Source organism: Rhinopithecus roxellana, chromosome 12, assembly GCF_007565055.1.
Source record: "Rhinopithecus roxellana isolate Shanxi Qingling chromosome 12, ASM756505v1, whole genome shotgun sequence".
Taxonomy (NCBI): domain Eukaryota; kingdom Metazoa; phylum Chordata; class Mammalia; order Primates; family Cercopithecidae; genus Rhinopithecus; species Rhinopithecus roxellana.
Window position 1 is genome coordinate 115,218,144 of NC_044560.1, and position 21,978 is coordinate 115,240,121.

Consider the following 21,978-nt stretch of genomic DNA (forward strand, 5'->3'; position numbering starts at 1 on the left):
GTCTGAACCCCAGGTACCTATGCAGGTGACACTATTTACAAACAGGGTCTTTGCAGACATACTTAAGGATCTTGAGATGGAATCACCCTGGGTTTACGGTGGGCCCTAAATCCAATGACCTGTGTCCCTAGAAGGATGCAGACACAGAGGGAGGCTGCCAGGTGAAGACAGTCACGTGAAGATGGAGAGACACAGCCACAGGCCGAGGGAAGCCAGGGATTCCTGGGAGCCTCCAGAAGCCAAGAGGGGAAGGATGGATTCTTCCCTAGAGCCTTAAGAGGGAGCATGGGCAGGAAAACACCCTGATTTTGGACTTTGGGTCTCCAGAACTGCAGGAGAGTCCATTCATCTTGTTTCAAAGCATCTGGTTCAGGGTAATTTATGACGGCAGCCCCAGGAAACTAACACAGAGACCAAACAGTTCTCTTGGCTCAGTTCTGCACAATCCTCACTTTATCTCCTCAAATCCACTCCCACCAGAGGGCCAGGGAGGGTCCCACTGGGCACCAGGCCTGGTCCATGGGGAGTGACCTAGAACCGTTTGCTGTCATTAACCGCGATGGTTAATCACAATGATCTTCCCCGAGGCCTCTCCCACGGTAACAGCAACATCTATGGTTCCACACCCACTTTACTAAGATAAGAAAAACGATTCAGAGCAGGAGCTGGGGGCGGGCAGACTGTGGGGCCGACACAGAACATGGAGGCGGGCTGGTGGCTGGGAGGGCCACATGTGGGCCTGGCTGAGGAGCCAGGGATCTGGAGTCAGAACCTGGAGAAGGCAGCTGGAACTCAGCAGTGGACTTGGAATTCCGCAAATGGTCCTCAAATGTCTTCAGCTGGAAGCGGCGGCGGCGCCTGCAGACAGGCGTGAGGAAGCTTCGCTGCTGAGGGTATTTCTCAGGCTGGGCTGGTCTGGGGGGCCCAGGTCTTTGCAAGAGGAGAGGGCCTGAATACCGGCCCTTCAAGCTCTCTAGTCAGTCGGTCTTGGCCATCTGGCTCCTGAGGGCCGACAGTGTGATGAGGAGCTGGGCAGCGTAGTAGGTGGTCATGACCACCAGGCGGGCATAGGGCAGGGGCTGGACGAAGGTGTCCCAGGCCAGCACGCCATCAGAGAGTGTGAAGAGCAGCCCGCCCCAGCCAGCACTCCCGCCCTGGGCCAGGCCGCGCCACAGCATGGCCATCAGGATCAGCCCATAGGCTGCCACAGGCAGGCCCATATCCGGCTCAACGTGCTGCAGCACAAGGCTGAGGTAGGGGCCAGAGGTCAGGATGATGAGCAGCAGCAGGCCAGGCTGCAGGGGAGAGAAGCCGAAGGCCCAGACGTAGAGAAGGTGGGTGGTGGCGAAGGCGGCCATGCCTGGTGGGAGAGGGATGGGGTGCCAGTGAGGAAGGCCTATCCTAGGAATGGCCCCAAGGTCACCCCACATGGCCTAAAATAAGGGCCGTCCCAAAGCACTAGGCCCCACCCTGGCCAAGCCTCCTTGCAGGCCTCCCCATATGCAGTGTCCATCCTTGCTCTGCTCAGAACCGCCAGGAGGCCCCATCTTCCCTTGGCCTCCAAAGCCCCATGCCCTCCGGCTCACCAGCCACTCTGCCCAGTCACCCTGGCCTGCCCGGCCACAAGCACCTGGCACACCCCTGTCCCGGAGCCTTTGCACTTGCCCTTCCCCCACACAGGCACACAGCACCTTCTGCTCTGTCCAAATGTGACTTCCTCAGTGACACCTTCCTCAGCAACCCTGCTTCAAACTGCAGCACCCCCAGCGGGTCCTCACTGCCCTTGCCACCCCCAGCTACTGCCCTAACACCGCCTGCCCCCATCCCTCGCTGGAGCGTGAGCTACCTCGGTCACGGCTGTGCCCCTCACCGTTCCCTTGACCACCGGAGCTCTCACAGGAGCCCTCTGCACCCCAGGCTCCCATCCAAGTGCTGGGGCCTCCCTCACACGGGTATCCGGAAGGCGTCATGGCAGCTTCCGCTCACCAGGGAGGAAGGCTTCAGGCCAGATGAGGCAGGCGTCCCCCACTGCAGAGCACAAGAGAGCTCCCTGGAAGAGCCGGGTGTAGCCCCCGCCTGGGGACACGACCCACAGGAACCCGGCCAGGCAGAGGATAGGCAGGCACTTGACCAGGGCAGCGACCCAGGACGGCTGGTCCTTGGGAATCCAGAGGCAGAAGTACACGCAGCACGAGAGGATGAAGGGGCTCAGCCACCTGCAGACATCTGGGCGCTTTGGGGAATGGGGAGTTGCTGAGCCGAAACCCAGCCTAGCCCCCGTTCTTGGGACTGAGATCTTGTGGTTCCTGTCCCACCCCTACCTGGGACCCCAGCTGTACAGGCTGGACCCATTCAGGGACCAGGCTGCCAGAACCCAGCCTCCCAGGGTCCCAACCAACTCAAGGACAGCAGCTCCCAGACCCACCGACTGCTGGGGTTCCAGGGGCCTGTTCCCCAGCCCCAGGCACACCTCGGAAGGCTCTCACCTGGGCTAAGCAGTGAGTCTTCAGGGTCTGCCCCGCTTTGCCACTGTCCATGCTGCCTTGATACCCCCCGAGTCACCTAATCTGGGAGTGAGTGGCTTCAGGGGGTGAAGGGGACGGCTCATGGTTACACGTTAACCCAAGGAGCGTCCTGTGGACTCTGTGACTGATAACAGGGCCCAGAGAGATGTTGTCCTCACCCTGGGGACGGCCTTGCCTGGCACCCGCTGATAAAGCACTGTTGGCATCAGGGGTCCCTCTGCCCTAGCCTGGTGGGACATGGCTTCCTCCTCCTGTCTGCCTGGGGGGTGAGGCCCACAAATGCCTGTCCCCTTGTCCTGGGCCCAATCAGAAGAGATGGAGTGCAGAATTCCAACGGCCACCCCTTCATGAAAGTGGGGGAGGGGCTGGCTGGCAGGAGCACCCCAGAGGGATGGAAAGGCGAGTCCGTCCTTCAGTTGCTGCCCTAGCTATCTCCCTCCCTGCTCCATGAAGCTTTTCCTCATTCTGCTCAACCCCACTAAGCCCTCAGGGGCTCCACCACAAACACCGCTTCAATGGGTGACGAGGAGGGACCACCATGAATGCGGGCAATAAGCACCCTCTCCTGTTAGCGGAGTGAGCCCCAGGTGACCTCCAAGCCAACTGCCACCCAAGTGAGGACGCTGTCCCCATGGCCCGGTTCACACGCGCCGGTTTCCCAGCGCCGCTCACCTGTGCCACTCGCTGCACACCCAAGTGAGGACGCTGTCCCCATGGCCCGGTTCACACGCGCCGGTTTCCCAGTGCCGCTCACCCGTGCCACTCGCTGCACACCCAGCCTGCATTCCCACCTCCCACCTGGAAGACTCAGACCTACGGGGTGCCAGAGCCCGGCCTCAATGCTGGGCTTGGTCACTGGGATCAGTGTGGGCAGGAGCAGGGATGTGAGCCCCCGTCGGTGGTTTCCATTCTCTGCCCACAGCCCTGCCCATAGGTGGGGTAGGCCTGGCAGGAGTCCTCACAGCCAGCGCCTGGCCCAGCCTGGGGCCTCTGCAGCCACAGGGCTCCCCCCGGCAGGACACAGTGTTGGGACAGACTGGGTCAGAAGCACCCCCAGCCTCTGAGATGCAGGGATAACACAGACTCCCCACCCTGCATCCCAGAACGTAAGGTCTGACCAGCAGAATCGTAAACTGTCTTCCTTTATTTATATTTGCAATATGAAATAGAAGCTCGGCACGAACGCACGCACACTCACACCAGCCTGGAGGAGGGAGCTGGGGACAAGGCCACTTGGCAACAGGGCTGGGACCCCAGACCCTCAAGGCCCCTAGGGGTGTTGCCGGGGAGGCCCCTGCTCCCCAGAGCCGGACTGGCCTGGTTGAAAGTGCAGGGTCTGGGCAAAGGCACGGCCCCCACTCGGGATCCTCTGGCACCCCCACCTGTGCTGGGCCGTCCCCCATGGTGGACCTGAGCTGAAAGGCCGGGTGTGGGAGTGGCCATCTGCGCTGGAGCATGGGACGGCTGGGCACGTGGGCGGCAACCTTGGGACCCCTAACACCAGCCCCCGCTGGGACGGAATGGGGAAGGCTGTGCTTTGGAGCTGCCAGCCCAGCTCGGTGTCCTCACTTTCTCTCGCTCTCCTCCCTCTCTCTCTATATAATATATAATATACGTTTCTCTCTCTCTCCATTCTCTCTATTTGACTCTCTTTATCTTTATTCTAGGAGGCAATGCTCCAAAACTTCTCTTCTCAGTGCAAATGGGGGTGGGTTGGGCCTGTCTCCCTGGTACCCGCCTCCTGGGGGTCCAGAGGAGAGAATGTGGGGGGTTCAGGGTGATAAGGGCACCGGGGGCCATCATGGGACCCGCCCTGCCCCCACCCTGGGAAATCCACGGGAGGACGGAAGATTTGGCCGCCGCTGCCACACCAGGCAGCTATCTGGAAACAGAGGGAGACGTCGTGTGAGGGTCCAGCAGGCCCAGCCCCACCTACCCAGCCCCAGGCTGCAGCCACACTCACTGGGAGCCTGGGGATGCAGGCCCTTCCGGGGCAGAGCCATTGGGTATCGGAGGAGGCGTGAGGGCCTGGGCACTGTCATGGGAGAGAGGGGATGTGCAGAGGTCACTTCCTGCCCCACCAGCTCTGCCCCGCCCCGCTGCCCTGGTGCTTACCTCTGGCTTTGGGGAAGCCCCAAGGGCTCTGGGCTCTTCTCCCCATCTGTGGTCTGGGGGCGCTGGTGGGCCCCGGAGGCTGGGACAGAGGTAGCGGGGTCTCTGGTTGCACTGTGGGTGAGGAAGGTATGGCTGTCAGCGTGGCCCCCGCTGTCACCTGCTGACACCCTCACACCCCAGACGACTGAAGTCGGCTCACTAGGTGTGTGTCTGCCACCTGCCCCACCAGGAGGGGGCTCCCAAGGACACAGCTGGCTCAGAGTGGAGGGACTGCATGGCCCTGGGCAGGAAGACAAGCAACCCTCTTCCCGCCTCCTGTCCCTGTGGAAGAGGCACTTGAGGCCAGCTGAGACAGCCCCAAGGGGTCTTCTGCATGTTCTCACCCTCCCAATCCTTCACACCCTCCAGCGAGCCTTTCTCAACCCTGGGGCTCAAGGGCCCCAAGCATCCCAGGCTACTAAGAGAAGAACCAGCCTACAGAGTGCAGAGGGCCAGGGCACAACATGAGGCTAGGCCTGGGGGTCCTGCAAGGGAGACCTGGAGCAGCTCAGGGACAAGATGAACCCATAGCCCACGTCACCGCAGCGGAGAAAAGACTTCTCCTGATACCCAGCCCCTCACTTTAGCAAGTCCCACCTCGCTGCTCACCTGTCCGAGGAGTTGGGGGCAGAACGGATCCCGTGGAAGGTGGCCTGAAGGTCCCCGATGCTAACCAAGGCCTGGCAGGGGGCTGTGGGGGATGAGAGATCTCAGCTGCAGCCTCCCAGCAAGCTCAGGGCTGGCCAGGCTGCTCTCTCTGCCCAGGGCCACAGGTGGGCAGGGCAAAGAGGGGCTCACCTGAGGGCTCTATGACTTTGCTGCCTTCTGTGGCTTCCTGAGGTGCTGAGGGGGGTGTGGGGTCCTGAGACCTGGTAGATGAGAGGCAGCCCATGGGGGCAGCTAGGGTTAGCACTCGAGCCTATGAGAGGACTGGGACCCCATGACCACCTCCTGGTCTCGGGATACCAGCGCCATCCAGCCCGTCCCATCTGGTTCTCACCTGAGCTGCAGGGCATCACGGGCAGGAGGGCTGGCCAGGTTCTTGGTGGGGAGGTCCTGGGATACACTGAGGGGTCCCTTTAGGGCTGGAGGCCCAGTGTGCAGCTCTTCCTCCCTGGAGACTCGGGGACTGGTCGGGGCATCTGTAGGCACTGGGTCAAAGGTGGCTGTCCAGCTGGGGCCTGAGATGGAGTTAGGGGAGCGGCATAGAGGGTGAACTCGGTAGCAGGCAGACAGCCCTGTGTACACCTGACCACACCGCCCATTCATTCACCTGGAGGCTGAGGGCCAGGGCTGGGGTAGGACATGGGGGTGGCCCCTCCACGGGCTGCACAGCCAATGCCCTCCTCGTCTTCCTCCTCCTCCTCGTCCTCCTCTTCTTCATCCTCACTGTCTGTGCTGCCTCCACTCCTGCCCCAGAAACCGCCTCGTCAGCTAGCTGTGTGGGACAGACCAGCCGACACCCATCCCGTTCCGTGCAGCCCAGGGTCAGCCCAAGGAGAGTGGGCTGGGATGACCGGCAGGTCACAGAAGGGTTCAGGGAGTTTGGGGTGTGATGACACCAGGAGAGGCTGGGAGAGGGAGTTCTGAGCCAAAGGTGAGAACACAAGCGGGCAGGGACAGAATGAAGCCGTAAGACCATTCGTCCCCAATCATCCATGCAGGGTAGGCCCTGGGGAAGTGGGCTGAGACTCACCCATGGCAGCCAGAGCAGACAGACCCACTCACCAGCTCTTAAGTCACCTCCCAGCTGTCACCTCACACTGTCATCACAGTGACAGGCCTTCCCACCAGCAGACCCACCCTCTGGACAGAAGGCTTCACACTACTCTCTCCCTCCAACTAGAAACTCCAAGAAGGCAGAGATGGCCGACTTTTGCCACTGCTGTATCCTCAGCCCTGAGAAACTACCAGGCACCCATAGCTGCTCCAAAAATACTGGCTGAATGTTGACTAACACACACCTGTGAACATGAAGAAAATCCAAGCAATCTGCAATCTATGTGCTGATCAACCAGGAAAGGGGTAAGCAAAGTCACACTAAAACTAAGCTTTAACAGGAAGAGTATGTTCTGAAAAATGCAGCATTAGGAAATTTTACTATTGCGTGAACATTCTAGAGTGCACTTACACACACCTGGATGGGAGAGCCTACTACACACCTAGGCTCTATGGTATAGCCCTATTGCTCCCAGACTACAGACCTGTACAGCATGTTACGGTACCGAATACTATAGGCATTATAACACAATGGTAACAGTTTGTGTATCTAAACATAGGAAAGAGACAGTAAAAATAGAGTATTATAATCTTACATGACCACTGTCATATATATGGTCCATTGTTGACCCAAAGATGCAGTATGGGACTATATACTATGTCTAAAATGCTGACTAAATATTTTTGTCTTAACAGAGTAACTGACTACTTTAACTGGAAAGTAATAGATCTGTATATAATTAAAAGTAAACTAAAATACTCAATGACCAAGGAGTATAAAGGAAGCTCCTCAACCTAATATAGGCATCTATGAAACCCCACAACTAACAGCACTTACATGGGGAAAGGCTGAAGGCGTCCCCCTAAGATCAGGAACAAAACAAGGATGCCTGTTCTTGCCACTTTTGTTCAACATTGTACTGGAGGCTAGCCAGGGCAACCAGGCAAGAAAAGGACATTAAAAGCATCCAGATTTGAAAGGAAGGAAAATGATCTCTATTTACATGACATGATTGTGTACATAGAAAATCCTAAGGAATCCACTAAAACTTTAAGAATTCATAAATCAGTTCAGCAAGGTTGCAGGATAAAAGGTCAACATACAAAAACCTATTGTATTTTCATACACTTGTAACAATCTGAAAACAATTTCAAGAAAATTCCATTTACAATAGTATCAGAAAGAAGAAAACAGGAATAAACTTAAAAGAAATACAAACCTCATACTCTAAAACCTACGAAACACTGTTGAAAGAAATTTTAAGACCTATATAAACAGACACCCATGTTCATGCATTAGAAGAACCCTTTAAGAACCTTAGCTGGCTTCTTCTTTGAAATTAATAAGCTGATCCTAAGATTCATATGGAATCTCAAGAAATCCCAAATAGGTCAAAACAATCTTGAAAAAGAAGAACAAGGTTGGTAGACTAAAACCTTCTATTTTATTTTTTTTGTGAGATGGGAGTTTCATTCTTGTCACCCAGGCTGGAGTGCAATGGTGCAGTCTCAGCTCACTGCAACCTCTGCCTCCCAGGTTCAAGCGATATTCCTGCCTCAGCATCCTGAGTAGCTGGGATTACATACAGGAACCCACCACCACACCTGGCTAATTTTTGTATTTTTAGTAGAGACAGGGTTTTGCCATGTTGGCCAGGCTGGTCTCGAACTCCTGACCTCAGGTGATCCATCTGATTGGCCTACCAGAGTGCTGGGATTACAGGTGCGAGCCACCATGCCCAACAAACCTCCCATTTTCAAAACTTACTATAAAGCAACAGCAACCAGGGTAGTGTGGTATTGGATAAAGACAAACAGACTGATGGAACAGAACAGAGAGGGAAGAAATAAACTCTCACACATATGGTCAAATATTTCTTTTTTACACAGGTGCCAAGATGATTCAGTGGAGAAAGGACAGTGTCTTCAACAACTGGTGCAGGGAAAACTGGTTATCTACACGTAAAGGGATGAAGCTGGACTGAACCCCCACCTCACACCATATACAAAATTTAGCTCAAAATGAATCGAAAACCATAGAAATAATGCTATAAAACTCTTAGAAGAAAACAAAGGGCTAAGTCAAGATGCTGGATCTGGCCACGACACACTTGTGTACCAACAACATGTTCAGGAGTATTCATAGCAGCTGCACTCACAGCAGTGAGCAACAGGAACCTGCCCAAAGGCCTGTCAACTGCAGAACAAGCAATTCAAGCTCATCATGTACAGCACGGCCCCACTACATGACAGCGAGGGGCGCCCAAACACACAATAGGGAAGGAGCTCACAAGTGGAGGGCTGAGCGAAAGAGGTCAGACACAAAAGGAAATGCTGTACACTGTATCAAGTGAAAACAGGGACAAAACTCATCTACAGGGTTAGAAGCCAGGACAACTTTACCCTCAGGAGGGAGGATACCGGCTAGCAGAGGGGATGTGGGTACTGGGAAAGTCCTGCTCCTGGGTCTGGGCACTGAGGAAGGATGTCCATTGGCCACACACTTAGGATCTGTACAGTCGTCTATACTCACGTTACGTGTCAATAAAAAGTGAAAACAGCCTAATTCCCAAATCAAAAGTCATAAGGCAAAAACTCAGTTGCAGATGGTGACTTAGTGTTCACGCTGTCAAATCTACATGGCATGAACCCATTTCATCACAGCAATTCTGGGGCTGGCCATAATAAGAGAAAAAAAACAATGTAACATTTGCACTACAAACTGATCACAGCCTCACTGGAGAGGGACATCATCAGCTCTCATTTTACTGGAATTAGAGGAAAGAGAAGCTGCCTGGGACCATCTTATCCCCCTTTCTAGGAAAACATGCATGAGAGCTAACAAGAGGAATTGAAGTTAAGGGATAAAGGAAGGAGAGGGGGAGGTGGGGAGAGAGACACACACACAGACCAAGCCATATCTCAAGGACCTGCCTATTTTTTCAGCCACAGAGTATCCCTTTCTTTTTATAACTTAAACTCATTTGAATCAGATTTCTTTTAATTTCTTGATTCTTTTTTTTTTTTTTTTTTTTTTTTGAGACCAGGTCTTGCTCTGTCACCCAGACTGGAGTGCAGTGGTGCGATCACAACTCACTGCAACCTCCGCCTCCCAGGCTAAAGCGATCCTTCCACCTCAGCCTCTCAAGTAGCTGGGACTACAGGCGCATGTCACCAATCCAGGTGATTTTTGTATTTTTTTGTAGACACAGGGTTTTGCCATGTTGCACAGGCTAGGTCTCAAACTCCTGAGCTCAAGCGATCCATCCACCTTGGCCTCCTCCCAAAGTGCTGGGATTACAAGCTTGAGCCACTGTGCCTGGTTAATTTGTTGATTTCTTAATGCATCATCTAACCTTTTTTTCTGAGACAGGTCTGGCTCTGTTGCCCAGACTGGAGTGCAGTGGTATGATCTCGGCTCACTGCAACCTCTGCCTCCCTGGCTCAAGCCATCCTCCGACCTCAACCTCCTGAGTAGCCAGTACTACAGGTGCACCCCACCATGCCCATCTAACTTTCATTTTTGTAGAGACAGGATCTCCCTATGTTGCCCAAGGCTGGTCTCAAAACTCCTGAGCTCAAGCAATCCATCTGCCCTGGCTTCCCAAAGTGCTGGGATTACAGGCACTCACGGATTACATGAGCCCACCATGCTTGGCCTTGAATTAGATTTACATCACCACAAAAGTGGAAGTGCCCCCAACTAACACACACACCAATGCAGCTTCCTTATTTTTTTCATTCACTTCAGCCTCAGCCCAAATGTGCTGGCAGACCCCTTGGCCCTGCTGTGTGGCGGAAGCTTGGAGAAGGTAAACTGGAGGGGGACTTACCGGACACCAGGGGGCTGGCTCAGACGGGCCCCCCTGGCCAACTGGCTACCCTGCCAGGCGCCATCTTCTCCATCAGACTCCCCTGAGCCCTGGGCCTCTTCCTCGTCCTCCTCTTCCTCATCATCATCAAACTGCTGGATTCGGTCCTTGTAGCATATCTCAAGTAGGTTGGCGTTGGGCTGCAGGGCACAGGAGTAGGAGGATGGGCCACACTGCACACAGTCCCACGCCCCTCCACCCGCCACAACCAGGGGACAGGGCAGTACTCACGTTGTCATCGTCGGCGTTGAGGGAGAACGTGATGTTGGCTGTCTTGTCAAAAGGTGCACTAGGAGAGAAGGCGAGGCATGGTGAGAGGGTACACCTGGGGGTGGGGGCAGCACAGGACAAGGCCACATTCCTTTCTTCACTCAACGTAGAGCTGACCCTCACTACCTGCAGAGTCAGTATCTGCAAATTCACGCACAACCCAAGCCACTGGTCCTAAGAGGCAATGTATACATGAGTATCAATATCTCACATAGATGATCACTTTAAATCCTTGAAACCACTCATTGAGGTAAACTGTTTCCCTTGGCTCTAGAAGTGAGTAAATGGGGCTCAGAAATGTTAAGTGACTCTCCTCAGGCTTCTCCAAGGACAGGTGCCAGAGAGGGATTCAGACCCATGCCCTTGTCCCCATCCTTGGGGCATCTGTAGGAGGCTAACACTCACACCAGCCAGGAACAAGCAGCGTCTGAGGCTACAGCCCAGTAAAGCACATCCCCTAACCTCAAGATGTCTACAGTCTGTGGCTGAAATTCTAAGTTATGGGCAAAAGAATCACATCAGAACTTGAACTGAGCCTGCCAGGACCCCACCTCCCTCAACATGAGGGTCCACATTCTGTCCCACGTGTTAGGGACACTTCAAGGGATCATTTGTCTCAAATTCATGAAAAATTGTGCCACAAAGATCAATGGATAAAGGGCAGTTAATTATTAATAAGGGACACTAAGCATGTGACAGACATCACTCACGCACTTCATTCTCCCAACCACTTTCCAAGGCAAGTGTCCTTAGTACCTCCTAGACACTGAGAAGCAGCAGAGCAGAGATCAGGCTGGGCACACAGGGGATCTAGGGCGGGGCAGCCCATGCCCCCATGGCACTGGCAGCCTCAGCTGACCTGGCTTCTCCTGCCACAGGAGCTCTGCAGGGTGGCATCTCCAGCCCTGAGGTGATCAAACCAGTCATCCACTTTCCATTCCGGAACTCTTCCTAGGCTTGGTTTTGTTTGCTTAACTTTTTAACCTCTCTGGAATTTTCTTGGTAGAGGAAGTGCTAATAGTTTCATCCCAAAAGGGCAGCTGGTGATGCTAATGCCATCTACCAGTCAGTCCCTTCATCCTCATGCCAGGATGGGTTTTTTTTTTTTTTTTTTTTTAAATTAAAAAAGCAGAGATGGTCTCACAACATTGCCCAGGCTGGGCTGAAATTCCTGAACTCAAGCGATCCTCCTGCTTTGGCCTCCCTAAGTGCTGGGATTAAGATGTGAGCCACTGTGCCCAGCCCAGTTTTCACTTGAGCATCTTCTTCAGGGGTCTCGGCATAGGCCACTGACCCACAAAGACCAACGCTCTGCAAATCTCCACGCTGGGCATGGAAGCAGCACACATGGGGGTCTCATGTCTGCACCTGAGAGGACCTCTGTCCAGCAGCTGTGGACTAAGTGAGGCACAGCTGACTATCTCTCATCGTGGTGCCCCTCACACTGTGCTGTACAGGAACCCCGGGGCAGCCATAGGCTGCCATCCAGCTCCCACACACTAATGGGCTATGTCCTGGGGTCTCAGTCTCCCTGGCCGTATATGAGCTTATTGTGGAGAGCGAGATGGAGTCTCGCTCTGTTGCCCAGGCTGAAGTGTAGTGGCGCAATCTCAGCTCACTGCAACCTCCGCTTCCTGGGTTCAAGCGATTGTCCTAACTCAACCTCCCAAGTAGCTGGGACTACAGGCACATGCCACCATGCCTGGCTAATTTTTGTATTTTTTGTTGAGACGGGGTTTCACCATGTTGGCCAGGATGGTCTCAAACTCCTGACCTCAGGTGATCCGCCTGCCTCAGCCTCCCAAAGTACTGGGATTACAGGCATGAGGCACTCCATCCGGTCACTTTTTTCTGACTCTAGAAGCAACACACGCTTGTGGCAAGAAACTCAGAAAAGTTCATGATTACAACACCCAGAGGTGACTGACGTTAAGATGTTGCCCCATGGCCGGGCGCGTTGGCTCACGCCTGTAATCCCAGCACTTTGGGAGGCTGAGACGGGTGGATCACAAGGTCAGGAGATCGAGACCATCCTGGCTGACCCAGTGAAACCCCGTCTCTACTAAAAAATACAAAAAAACTAGCCGGGCGAGGTGGCGGGCGCCTGTAGTCCCAGCTACTTGGGAGGCTGAGGCAGGAGAATGGCGTGAACCCGGGAGGCGGAGCTTGCAGTGAGCCGAGATCGCGCCACTGCACTCCAGCCTGGGCGACAGAGCGAGACTCTGTCTCAAAAAAAAATAATAAAATAAAAAGATGTTGCTCCACAAATCAAAACAAGCAGAACTGGTAATTGGAAATAAATGTTTGGTCACCCCAAGGCCTGTGGAGGGGAGAACTGGACCCTCGTGTCTGGTGGACTCGTGACCCAGAGGGCATTCAGGCAGGCACAGTTTTGCCTCACAGTCCCTGCGCCAGGACCTGCTGGTCCCCACTACCCTGAGCCCCTCCCGCCTGGGACCCCTAAGGCTAGTTCCAGGAGTGGGAGGGACCTGCTCTGTGTCCCCAGCACAGAAGATCTTTGTGCCCCACCCTCATGGCCTGCCCCTTGGAGAGAAGAGACTGCAGAGCCGGAACTCATGTAAGAGGAGGCAGACACAAGAGGCTGCAGACACGCACACAAGGCCATGGCCAACGTGTGCCCAGAAGCGGCCACAGCTGCAGGCTGAGCCCGGCAGGGCATGCAGGTGGGTGTGGGGGACAGACACAAGTAGGCGCGCCTGCTGCTGCAAAGGCAGGACAGGGCTCTGACCCTGTGCAGGAGACACTCACTTCACACTCTCCTCCTGCTCCCCAAACTCCTCATCATTGAAGCCAAAGTGGTCAATAAAGGCAGAGGTCATGCGCTGCATCTGGAAGTCCATGAAGGCCTGTGGGGGTGCGGAGGTTGGGGCTGGAGGGAGCTGGATGGGACCCCACTCCAGCACAGCCCCGCACAGCCCCGCACAGCCCCAGGCCCACCTGCTGCAGCACGGCCTCCTCAGGGAAGTTGAACTCCTTGAGCCGGTCGTCCTCATCGTCACTGGAGGAGTGCAGGTGGTGGGTGTTCACCTGGGGAGAGGACAGGGCGTCACGGCCTGCTGGACCCCCAGACGAGGGTGGGCAGGCAGCTACGAGGACGGGGAGGCTGAGAATGGCCCAAGAGAGAGAAGTGGTAGGAGAATCTGGGCCTCACCAGGTCCACCATGTTCTTCTTGTTGGTCTCCGCCAGGGGCCCCGATACAAAGGCTTCCCACTGCTCCTGCTGCTCGCTGGGCAGCTCTGCTTAGGTGAGAGGGGTGAAGACGTGAGGCATCCCCTGGCTTCAAGCCCCCCACGTAACCCTCAGGCTGGCCTGGGGACCCTCACCCTTCAGCAGCTGTCCCAGCTGCTCTGCATTGGGCCCCTTCTCTGTGCTCTGCACCAGGGCGTTGGCCATTCTCGTCAGGTGGCCCATGTAGCCTTTCCGAGGGCCTCCCGCAGACCTGGCAAGAGTGAAGGCCACGGCTAGAAACCAGGACTGGACCCAGGGATGCCCAGCCCGACCCAGCCCCCCACCCAGGCAGTCCCAGCCCGACCCAGCCCCCCACCCAGGCAGTCCCAGCCCGACCCAGCCCCCCACCCAGGCAGTCCCAGCCCGACCCAGCCCCCCACCCAGGCAGTCCCAGCCCGACCCAGCCCCCCACCCAGGCAGTCCCAGCCCGACCCAGCCCCCCACCCAGGCAGTCCCAGCCCGACCCAGCCCCCACCCAGGCAGTCCCAGCCCGACCCAGCCCCCCACCCGGACAGTCCCAGCCCGACCCAGTCCCCCACCCAGGCAGTCCCAGCCCGACCCAGCCCCCCACCCGGACAGTCCCAGCCCGACCCAGTCCCCCACCCAGGCAGTCCCAGCCCGACCCAGCCCCCCACCCGGACAGTCCCAGCCCGACCCAGCCCCCCACCCGGACAGTCCCAGCCCGACCCAGTCCCCCACCCAGGCAGTCCCAGCCCCTGGAGACACAAAGGGCAGCAGGTGCTCACTGTACACGGTCGTTCTCCTCCCAGGAAGCCAGGATCCGCTCCACCAGGCGGCACTGCTGCAGCAGCTGTGGGAGAGCAGGACAGGATGGCCTGGGGGGGTCTGCACACGTACAGGGAGCTCTGCACTGCAGCAGGGGTCCCTTCCTCAGCAGACACTTCACCAGGCCCCAGCTCATCCACATGGGAGTGGGAAGGAGGGGTGGAAGCTGGGGCTTGGGACCCTGGCATCCAGCCAAGTCTCTCTGGTCTTTCTACGAAGAATATGTGGTGCATGCACACACACGCACGCATGCACACACATGCATACATGCTCACACACTCATGCATGCACTCACACATGCTCACTCATGCATGCACTGACACACTCATGCTCACACACTCATGCGTGCACACGCACACATACATGCTCACACACATGCATGCACTAACAGACACACATGCTCTCACACACACACGTGTGCACACTCATGCACACAAAGCCGCTCGCAGGTCTGCTCCCGCCCACCCCTAGCTCTTTGGCTCAATTCAGGAGCCCACTGCTCCCTGCACCTGCATGTTTCATCCCCGTTTCTCCCTGGCCATGCCTCCCACATCCCATCTGGGTGCTGGCACCTAACACTACCCAACAAACACTTGTGGGAGGAAGAAGTGAGGGGTAGGCCTCTGGAGAGGGTGCGCCCACAGGGGATGGGCCCAGAAGGAGGGGATCGGAGAGTCCCAGCTCACATGTTTCACAACTGGGTTTTGGACGGGCATCTCAGGGTTGCTGTCAGGAGGTGGCCCCAAGCTCAGCATGGTGTTCACGCATCCCTCCACTTGGGCATGCAAGAAGTTGTTGAAGACATAGTGGAAGAAGAGGTCCTATGGGAGGACACACGGTTGGTACCAGAGAGGCCCTGCCCCAGCCCCTAAGCCCCCAGCGCCCGAGCCCCCAGCCCAGTCCGGTCCCCACCCCAGCCCCCGAGCCCCCACCCAGACCAGTCCCCACCCCAGCCCCCAAGCCCCCAGCCCAGTCCAGTCCCCACCCCAGCCCCTGAACCCCCAGCCCAGTCCAGTCCCGCACCAGCATGGTGTTGGGCACGTCCAGTGCCAGGAGCTCCTGCGTCAGGGCTGCATCATTGGCGCTCAGGGCACTGGCCAGGAGCTTGACCACGTGCAGCCGCGTGTTGCCCAGAGGCGGAGCCAGCATGCCCCACGTCATCTGTAGCGGCTCCAGCTGCAGATACAGGGAGCCCTGGTTCCCAAGGGCTGCGCTTCCTGCTTCCCCCGCCTCCCCGCGGACCACAACCCCCGCCCCTGACCTTGGGAGGCTCCAGCAGGAGCTGGTGGAAGCAGCTGAGCCGCGGGCGCAGGGCGTGCAAGGCGCCCACACTGGACACAGTGCTTTCCAGGGCTCCCTGGGCCAGGAACTCCAGCTGCCCATCCACACTGCTGAAGAAGTTGTTCACAGTCATGGACTCGGACCTGCAGCAGGGCAGGGTCGAAGGCAGAGTGAGCCTAGACGGCCTGTGTGCCCACACAAGAGCAGGTGCAAGGACCGAGTCTGCAGGGTCTGGAGGAAGAGGAGCCACACGCCCCAGCGCCGCTCTCTTCTGAGGCCCTTCAGACAATGCCTGGCTGGGGTGGGGTGGGGTGGGGAGCTCACCAGGTGGCAGCATTGGCAGTCCACTGTGGGGGCACAGGTGAGGGATGAGGGTGGGAAGGCACACCCAACAAGCTAGAGGCCTATATGGTAAGGCAGGGACACGGGGGCCTGAGGTCCCTCCCAACACAAACTGCAGCAGTGGCCTCAGCCTCAGCGCCCTCATTTGTCAAACAAGACAGGAAGATTCCATTCCTCCCTCTGGCCCGTACTGCCCACTGCACAGGGAGCACAAGCGGCCACCAGAGCAAGGCGCCACTTGGAGGCGGCGGTTTCACTTGGTGGACACTGAGACCCACCTCTGAGGGGCCAGAGAGTCCCAGGGGATGGGCAGCATGCATGGTCTGTGGCCCATATCCCTCACCTCGGCCTCCTGGGCTCCAGCAGGGTCAGGAGCACCTGGATCCCACTGACGATGACAGACTGGCTCTGCTCCACCTCGAACATGTTGCTTAAGAGCTGCTCAATCGTCTCCTGCCTATGGGGGTGGGGGCGGGGGTCAGGGTGAGGGGCCAGGGGCCCAGGGCATCCCCAAGTCAGCTCCCCCCAGCCTTAGCTTCGCCCGCACACCCACTTCTCCAGAGTGGCCAGCAGCTGGTCAGGCTCTGGGCTGTCCTGGACTTGGATCATCTGCTCCCGGCTCAGGCGGACGATGTCACACAGGGACTGGGACGCGTTGGAATGTTGCTGGGATGGGGAGAGACAGGTGAGGATCCTGGTTGGGCCACCGGGCCCTCTGTAGCCTGGTGCTGGAAGCCCCTCCCCCAAGCTGACCCTCCAGGGAAAAACGGTCACCCAGACACAGGGACACATGTTACGAAGGAGGGGGCACAGAGGCACCAACTGCTGGAGGGAAGATGGTGGAGAGAACAGGAACCCAGGAAGGCTCCCCAGGACAGGAGGTATCCACAGAAGGCCCGTGAGCTCGCACACAGGGCCGGCAGCACTGCCCGCAACGACCCAGACAGCTTTGACTGATGAGTGGGTATGCCCAACCTGGTCTGTCCCCACAAGGGAGGGCTAATCCGCCAGAAAAAGGAGTGAAACTGATCCACGCAACCACGTGAATGAGCCACAAAAACAGCAAAACTGACCCACGCAACCATGTGAATGAGCCACAAAAACAGCGAAACTGACCCACGCAAGCACGTGAATGAGCCACAAAAACAGTGAAACCGATCCACGCAACCACGTGAATGAGCCACAAAAACAGTGAAACTGATCCACGCAACCACATGAAAGAGCCACAAAACATCATGCTAGAGAAAGAAACCAGACACAGACCACATGGTGTATGATCCCATTTATACGAAATGTCCAAAGACAAATCCAGAGACAGAATAGTCTGGTGGTTGCCAGGGGCTGAGAAGAGAAAGGGAAAAATTGGGAGGGGCTGCTAATGAATACAGGGTACCTTTTTTTTCTTTTTTCTGGAGAAAAGGTCTCGGCTGGGTGTGATGGCACATGTCTATAATCCCAGCACTTTGAAAGGCCGAGGTGGGAGCACCACTTGAGCCCAGGAGTTTGAGACCAGCCTGGGCAACATGGCAAAACTCCATGTCTACAAGTACAAAACAATTAGCCAGGAATGCTGGTACGCGCCTGTAGTTCCAGCCACTCATGTGGCGGAGGCAGGAGGATCGCTTGAGCCCAGGGGGTCAAGGCTGCAGTGAGGCAAGACCACACCACTGCACTCCAGCCTGGGACCACACCACTGCACTCCAGCCTGGGCAACGGAGCAAGACTCTGTCTCAAAAAAAAAAAAAAAAAAAAAGGTTCGGCCTCTACATCACCCCAGGCTGGAGTGCAGTGTTATCATTGTAGCTCGCTGCAGCCTTGGACTCCTGGGCCCAAGAGATCCTCCTGCCTCAGACTCTTGAGGAGCTAGAACTACAGGTGTGCACCACCAATGCCAGCTAAGTTTTAAATTTTTTGTAGAGACAAGGTCTTGCTATATTGCCCAGGCTAGTCTCAAACTCCTGGGCTCAAGCAATCCTCCAGCCTCACCTGCCAAAACGCTGGGATTACAGGCAGGACTTGTTTTTTGGAGTGATAAAAAATAATCTAAATTCAACAAGATGATGAACAACGCTGTGAATACACTAAAAGCACTGAACTATAAGCTTCGGTGGGTGAGTCGTACGCTGTGTAATTTATATTTCAGTAAAGCTGCTACAAAAGAGAAAAGCATAAGCAGAGCTGAGTCTAACCCAACGGGCAGCCGCCAGGGCTTGGTTGTGTTGCTCCTGGGCCATGCCTCAGGGCCCTCACGGGGACAGGCCCCAGCCTGGGTGAGCCCAGAGCCATTATCTCTGCTCTGCAAGCCTATACGCCTCTCAGAAGCAGAAGCTGGCATGGGGAGGGACATGTTGCTCCCGGTGGCCTCGGACATCTGAGGCTCTTGACAAACACCTACTCTACACTAGGCCCTGCGCTGGGCACCAGGACAGAGATGGAGACGTAAGCTGGAGAAACACATGGATGTGGGGGCCCCCCCAGAACTAAAGGGGAGGATGTGAGAGTCCTTGAAAGCAAGGCTGCTGGATGGACCCTTAGAAGGACATCGAGGGGTTCAATCAGGCAGGAGACAGGGAAAAAGCTGCCAGGCCCAGCAACAGCACAGGTCAGGGTGGGCAGGGAAGGATGTGGGGCCAGGGCTGAGACAGGTGATGAGGAGGGCCCCTCCCTACAAGGCATTATGTGCCAAGTTCCTGGGTCATGAAAAAAACCTTTCCAGCACTTTCGGAGGCCCAAGTGGGAGAATGATTTGAATCAAGTTTCCTTCCTTTTCTCAAAGGGCATGGATATACCTGGTTCTCAAGGCTCTCTTTTCTCACCAATTTCTTTTTTTTCCTTTTTTGAGACAGGGTCTGTCACCCAGGCTGGAGTGCAGGCTGGAGTGACTCACTGTAGCCTTGACCTCCCAGCTCAAGCAATCCTCCTACCTGAGTTTCTCAAGTAGCTGGGACTACAGGTGTGCAACACCACACTTGACTAAGTTTTTATGTAGAAACGAGTGTTACTATGTTGCCCAAGCTGGTCTCAAACTCATGGGCTCAAGAATCCTCCCACCTTGCCCTCCCAAAGTGCTGGAATTACAGGCTTGAGCCACCGCGTCCAGCCCCAATTCCTCTTTTAAAAGCGGGGAGCTGGACATGGGGAACGGACTCTAAGGGGAAGCTGCAGGGACACTGGCAGCACTCACATTCTCATCCTTCGACGGGTGGATCTGCTCAATCAGCCGCTGGACGATCTTCTCCTCGTTGAGCCACTGAGGGTGAGAAGGCGGGGGCTGCATCACCATCCACCGCGCCCAGCCCCCCACCCCCAGAGGAGCCGGCCCTGCTCACATTGACAACGTCCTGCCTCAGCTGGGGCCGCTCCACACAGGTAAGCAGGCGCAGCAGCAGGTCCATGATGGCCGAGGTGCCGATGTGCTGCAGCAGCAGGTCCACGAAGTCATCCTTCTTCCGCAGAAAGGACACAAGCTGGGGGCACATGGGCTGCGTCATGCACAGGGCCTGACCCAGCTGCCACCCCCAAGCCCACGGTGGCATCAGGGTGGGGGCCAGGGCACCTGGTCCGTCTTGCGGTTGATGAGGATGCCCATGACCTTGCTGAAGAAGCTGGCCAGCAGTGGGTTGAGGCTGCCGGTGCTCTGCAGGAAGCCGTAGAGCCGGTTCAGGAGGGACTCATCAGCACCCAGGGCGTCATTGATCTGCGGTACGTCTGAGGTCAGAATCTCGCAGGCCACACTGGGGTACCTGGGAGGCAAGCACAGGCGGGTGGGGGCTCAGGTTGGGGTAGGGGCAAGGCTCTACCCTCTTCTCTGCACCGGGCACTGGGTTCCTGGGGCCGCAGAGACCCCATCCAGGAAGGGGAAAGGGCACGACAAGGCAGAGGACAGGGCTGATGCAGAAATAAGGGCCCACACCAGGCCTCCCCTACCCTGCTAACACCCAGCCGCCCCATCCTAGGCTCCTCACCACCCCCGAGACAAGCCTGGTCCTGAAGCTCCTGTGCTCCCCAACCCCCCAACAGCTAACACTCATCCCTTCTGAGTCTCAGCGGCTTCACCTGCAGCCCGTACACTGCCCCAGCCCGTACACTGCCCCAGTCCCGCTGACTCCTGGAACCTCGCTCAACTTCCAACCCCACCTCCTGCCTCCCTCCTCCAAACTCTCATGTGGTGCCTGACAGCTCCAAGACAAGAGCCACCCCAGCAGCATGCCACTCAAGGCCCTGAGGGGCCACAGTCTGCTCTAGGACTGTGGGGAGGTGCCCCTTGGGAGGCCAAGGCGGGCCTATCACTTGAGGTCAGGAGTTCGAGACCAGCCTGGGCAACATGGCGAAACCCCGTCTCTACTAAAAATACAAAAATTAGCCAGGTGTGGTGACTTATAGTCCCAGCTATTGAGGAGGGTGAGGCAGGAGAATCACTTGAATCCGGGAGGCAGAGGTTGCAGTGAGCCACTCATGCCACTGCACTCCAACCTGGTGACAGAGTGAGTCTCCAAAAACAAACAAAAAAAAGTGTCTTTTGAGTGTCACTTGGATTAAAAAATAAGTAATCTTACAGCGTCTTCAATAGCAGACAAATGTTTCACAAACACACAAAAAAACTTTTTAATAAAAAATAAATAAAATAAAAAGCATCGAATAAAGAGAAAAACCAGCCGGGCATGTTGTCACACACTTGTGGTCCCAGCTACTCGGGAGGCTGAGGCGGGAGGATCGCTTGGGCCTGTGACTTTGTGGCTCCTGTGACTGTGCCACTGCCCTCTTTGGTCTGCACCTGGTGAGCTGTGAGGCCTTGTGCAGGGGCCTGGCTGCTCCCTGCCTCGCTTTCCTGATCCCCAAATTGGAGTTTACTGATACTGATGCATTTCAGGGTAGCTGTGAGGCTTGCGTAGTGAACGTATGTGTGATGCTGATAGGGACGGGCTGGCCAGGAGCTGGGGAACTCACTTGTAGCGAAGCCGCTCCTCACCGCTAGCTGGCGGCTCCTGGGTGACCCAGGCCACCATGGCCTGCAGGTGGGGTGGCTGCAGCAGGAAATCCAGCAGCTTGCGGTTGACCACCTTGCACTCCTGCAGCACGTCTTCCTCGTCCAGCAGCTCGGGCAGGCTCAGGTCCTCCCGCTCCAGCAGCGTGTCCAGGTGTGAGCTTGTGTGCAGGTCAAACTTCCAAAACATGGCGCCCTACAGGCATGGACACAACCAGCGCCGCGTCAGACGCCCCAGGGGAGTTCCTGCTGGACGAGGGGCTGACCACAGGGGCTGAGTGCCCACCTTGGGCACAGCCTCTCCCCAAGACCCAGCCCTCTCCCTCACACTGAGCCCAGCCCCACCCTGGGACTGCCCGCAGGCTCAGTGCCTCCATCACTCATGCTTAATAAGGCTCCCACCGAGTACCAGGCTCCTACAGCTGCCCTCAAGCCCACCCCTCTTCCCCACCTCCAGCCTCCAGGCCGCCTTGCCTGAGGTCCAGGGGGTCACTTCACACCCGAGGCCTCAGGCCTGGTAAAGTCCCCAGTGTGGACTGTGTGCAGGGCACGCGAGGAGAGGCTGGACACTGTGCACTGAGGGGCCTCGGGCCCTGTCTCCCCATGAGGGTCTGGGTCCACTATCCCTACTTTTGGGTGGGACACTGCAGGGGCAGGGCCTGAACCTCTGGCTTCAAATTTGCTTCAACCTGTATTTGTTCAACAAAGTCAAACGCCCGATGACTCTCAGCACACGGCTGCTGCTTGGCCCAGCAAATCACCCAAGGCTGCGTGGGAGGCATGGGGCGGTGGCAG

At 56.6% G+C, this 21,978-nt stretch overlaps 2 protein-coding genes across 2 annotated transcripts in view; both read right to left on the minus strand.

Moving 5' to 3' along the window:
* Positions 1-431: 431 nt before the first annotated feature.
* TMEM86B (transmembrane protein 86B) lies at positions 432-3,053 on the minus strand. The gene is made up of 3 exons (XM_010379181.1): positions 2,487-3,053; positions 1,987-2,233; positions 432-1,360 (listed from the first exon to the last, which is right to left on the minus strand). The coding sequence occupies exons 1-3, from the start codon at positions 2,535-2,537 to the stop codon at positions 978-980; spliced, it is 681 nt and encodes a 226-aa protein (XP_010377483.1). The 5' UTR covers positions 2,538-3,053; the 3' UTR covers positions 432-977.
* The window catches only part of PPP6R1 (protein phosphatase 6 regulatory subunit 1), a 32,931-nt gene continuing 11,384 nt past the window's right edge, over positions 432-21,978 (minus strand). Inside the window, exons 2-25 of the mRNA XM_030942639.1 lie at positions 21,147-21,379; positions 19,756-19,942; positions 19,529-19,666; positions 19,384-19,449; positions 16,753-16,865; positions 16,543-16,656; positions 15,838-16,000; positions 15,600-15,752; positions 15,263-15,397; positions 14,537-14,601; positions 13,886-14,001; positions 13,713-13,798; positions 13,499-13,588; positions 13,310-13,407; positions 10,502-10,559; positions 10,232-10,410; positions 5,953-6,089; positions 5,680-5,860; positions 5,478-5,548; positions 5,289-5,370; positions 4,641-4,751; positions 4,489-4,560; positions 1,987-4,407; positions 432-1,360 (exon numbers count right to left, since the gene is read on the minus strand). Coding sequence (XP_030798499.1) covers positions 4,404-4,407; positions 4,489-4,560; positions 4,641-4,751; positions 5,289-5,370; positions 5,478-5,548; positions 5,680-5,860; positions 5,953-6,089; positions 10,232-10,410; positions 10,502-10,559; positions 13,310-13,407; positions 13,499-13,588; positions 13,713-13,798; positions 13,886-14,001; positions 14,537-14,601; positions 15,263-15,397; positions 15,600-15,752; positions 15,838-16,000; positions 16,543-16,656; positions 16,753-16,865; positions 19,384-19,449; positions 19,529-19,666; positions 19,756-19,942; positions 21,147-21,373 — 2,646 coding nt within the window. The 5' untranslated portion in view covers positions 21,374-21,379 and the 3' untranslated portion in view covers positions 432-1,360; positions 1,987-4,403. The remainder of the gene's footprint in view (positions 1,361-1,986; positions 4,408-4,488; positions 4,561-4,640; positions 4,752-5,288; positions 5,371-5,477; positions 5,549-5,679; positions 5,861-5,952; positions 6,090-10,231; positions 10,411-10,501; positions 10,560-13,309; positions 13,408-13,498; positions 13,589-13,712; positions 13,799-13,885; positions 14,002-14,536; positions 14,602-15,262; positions 15,398-15,599; positions 15,753-15,837; positions 16,001-16,542; positions 16,657-16,752; positions 16,866-19,383; positions 19,450-19,528; positions 19,667-19,755; positions 19,943-21,146; positions 21,380-21,978) is intronic.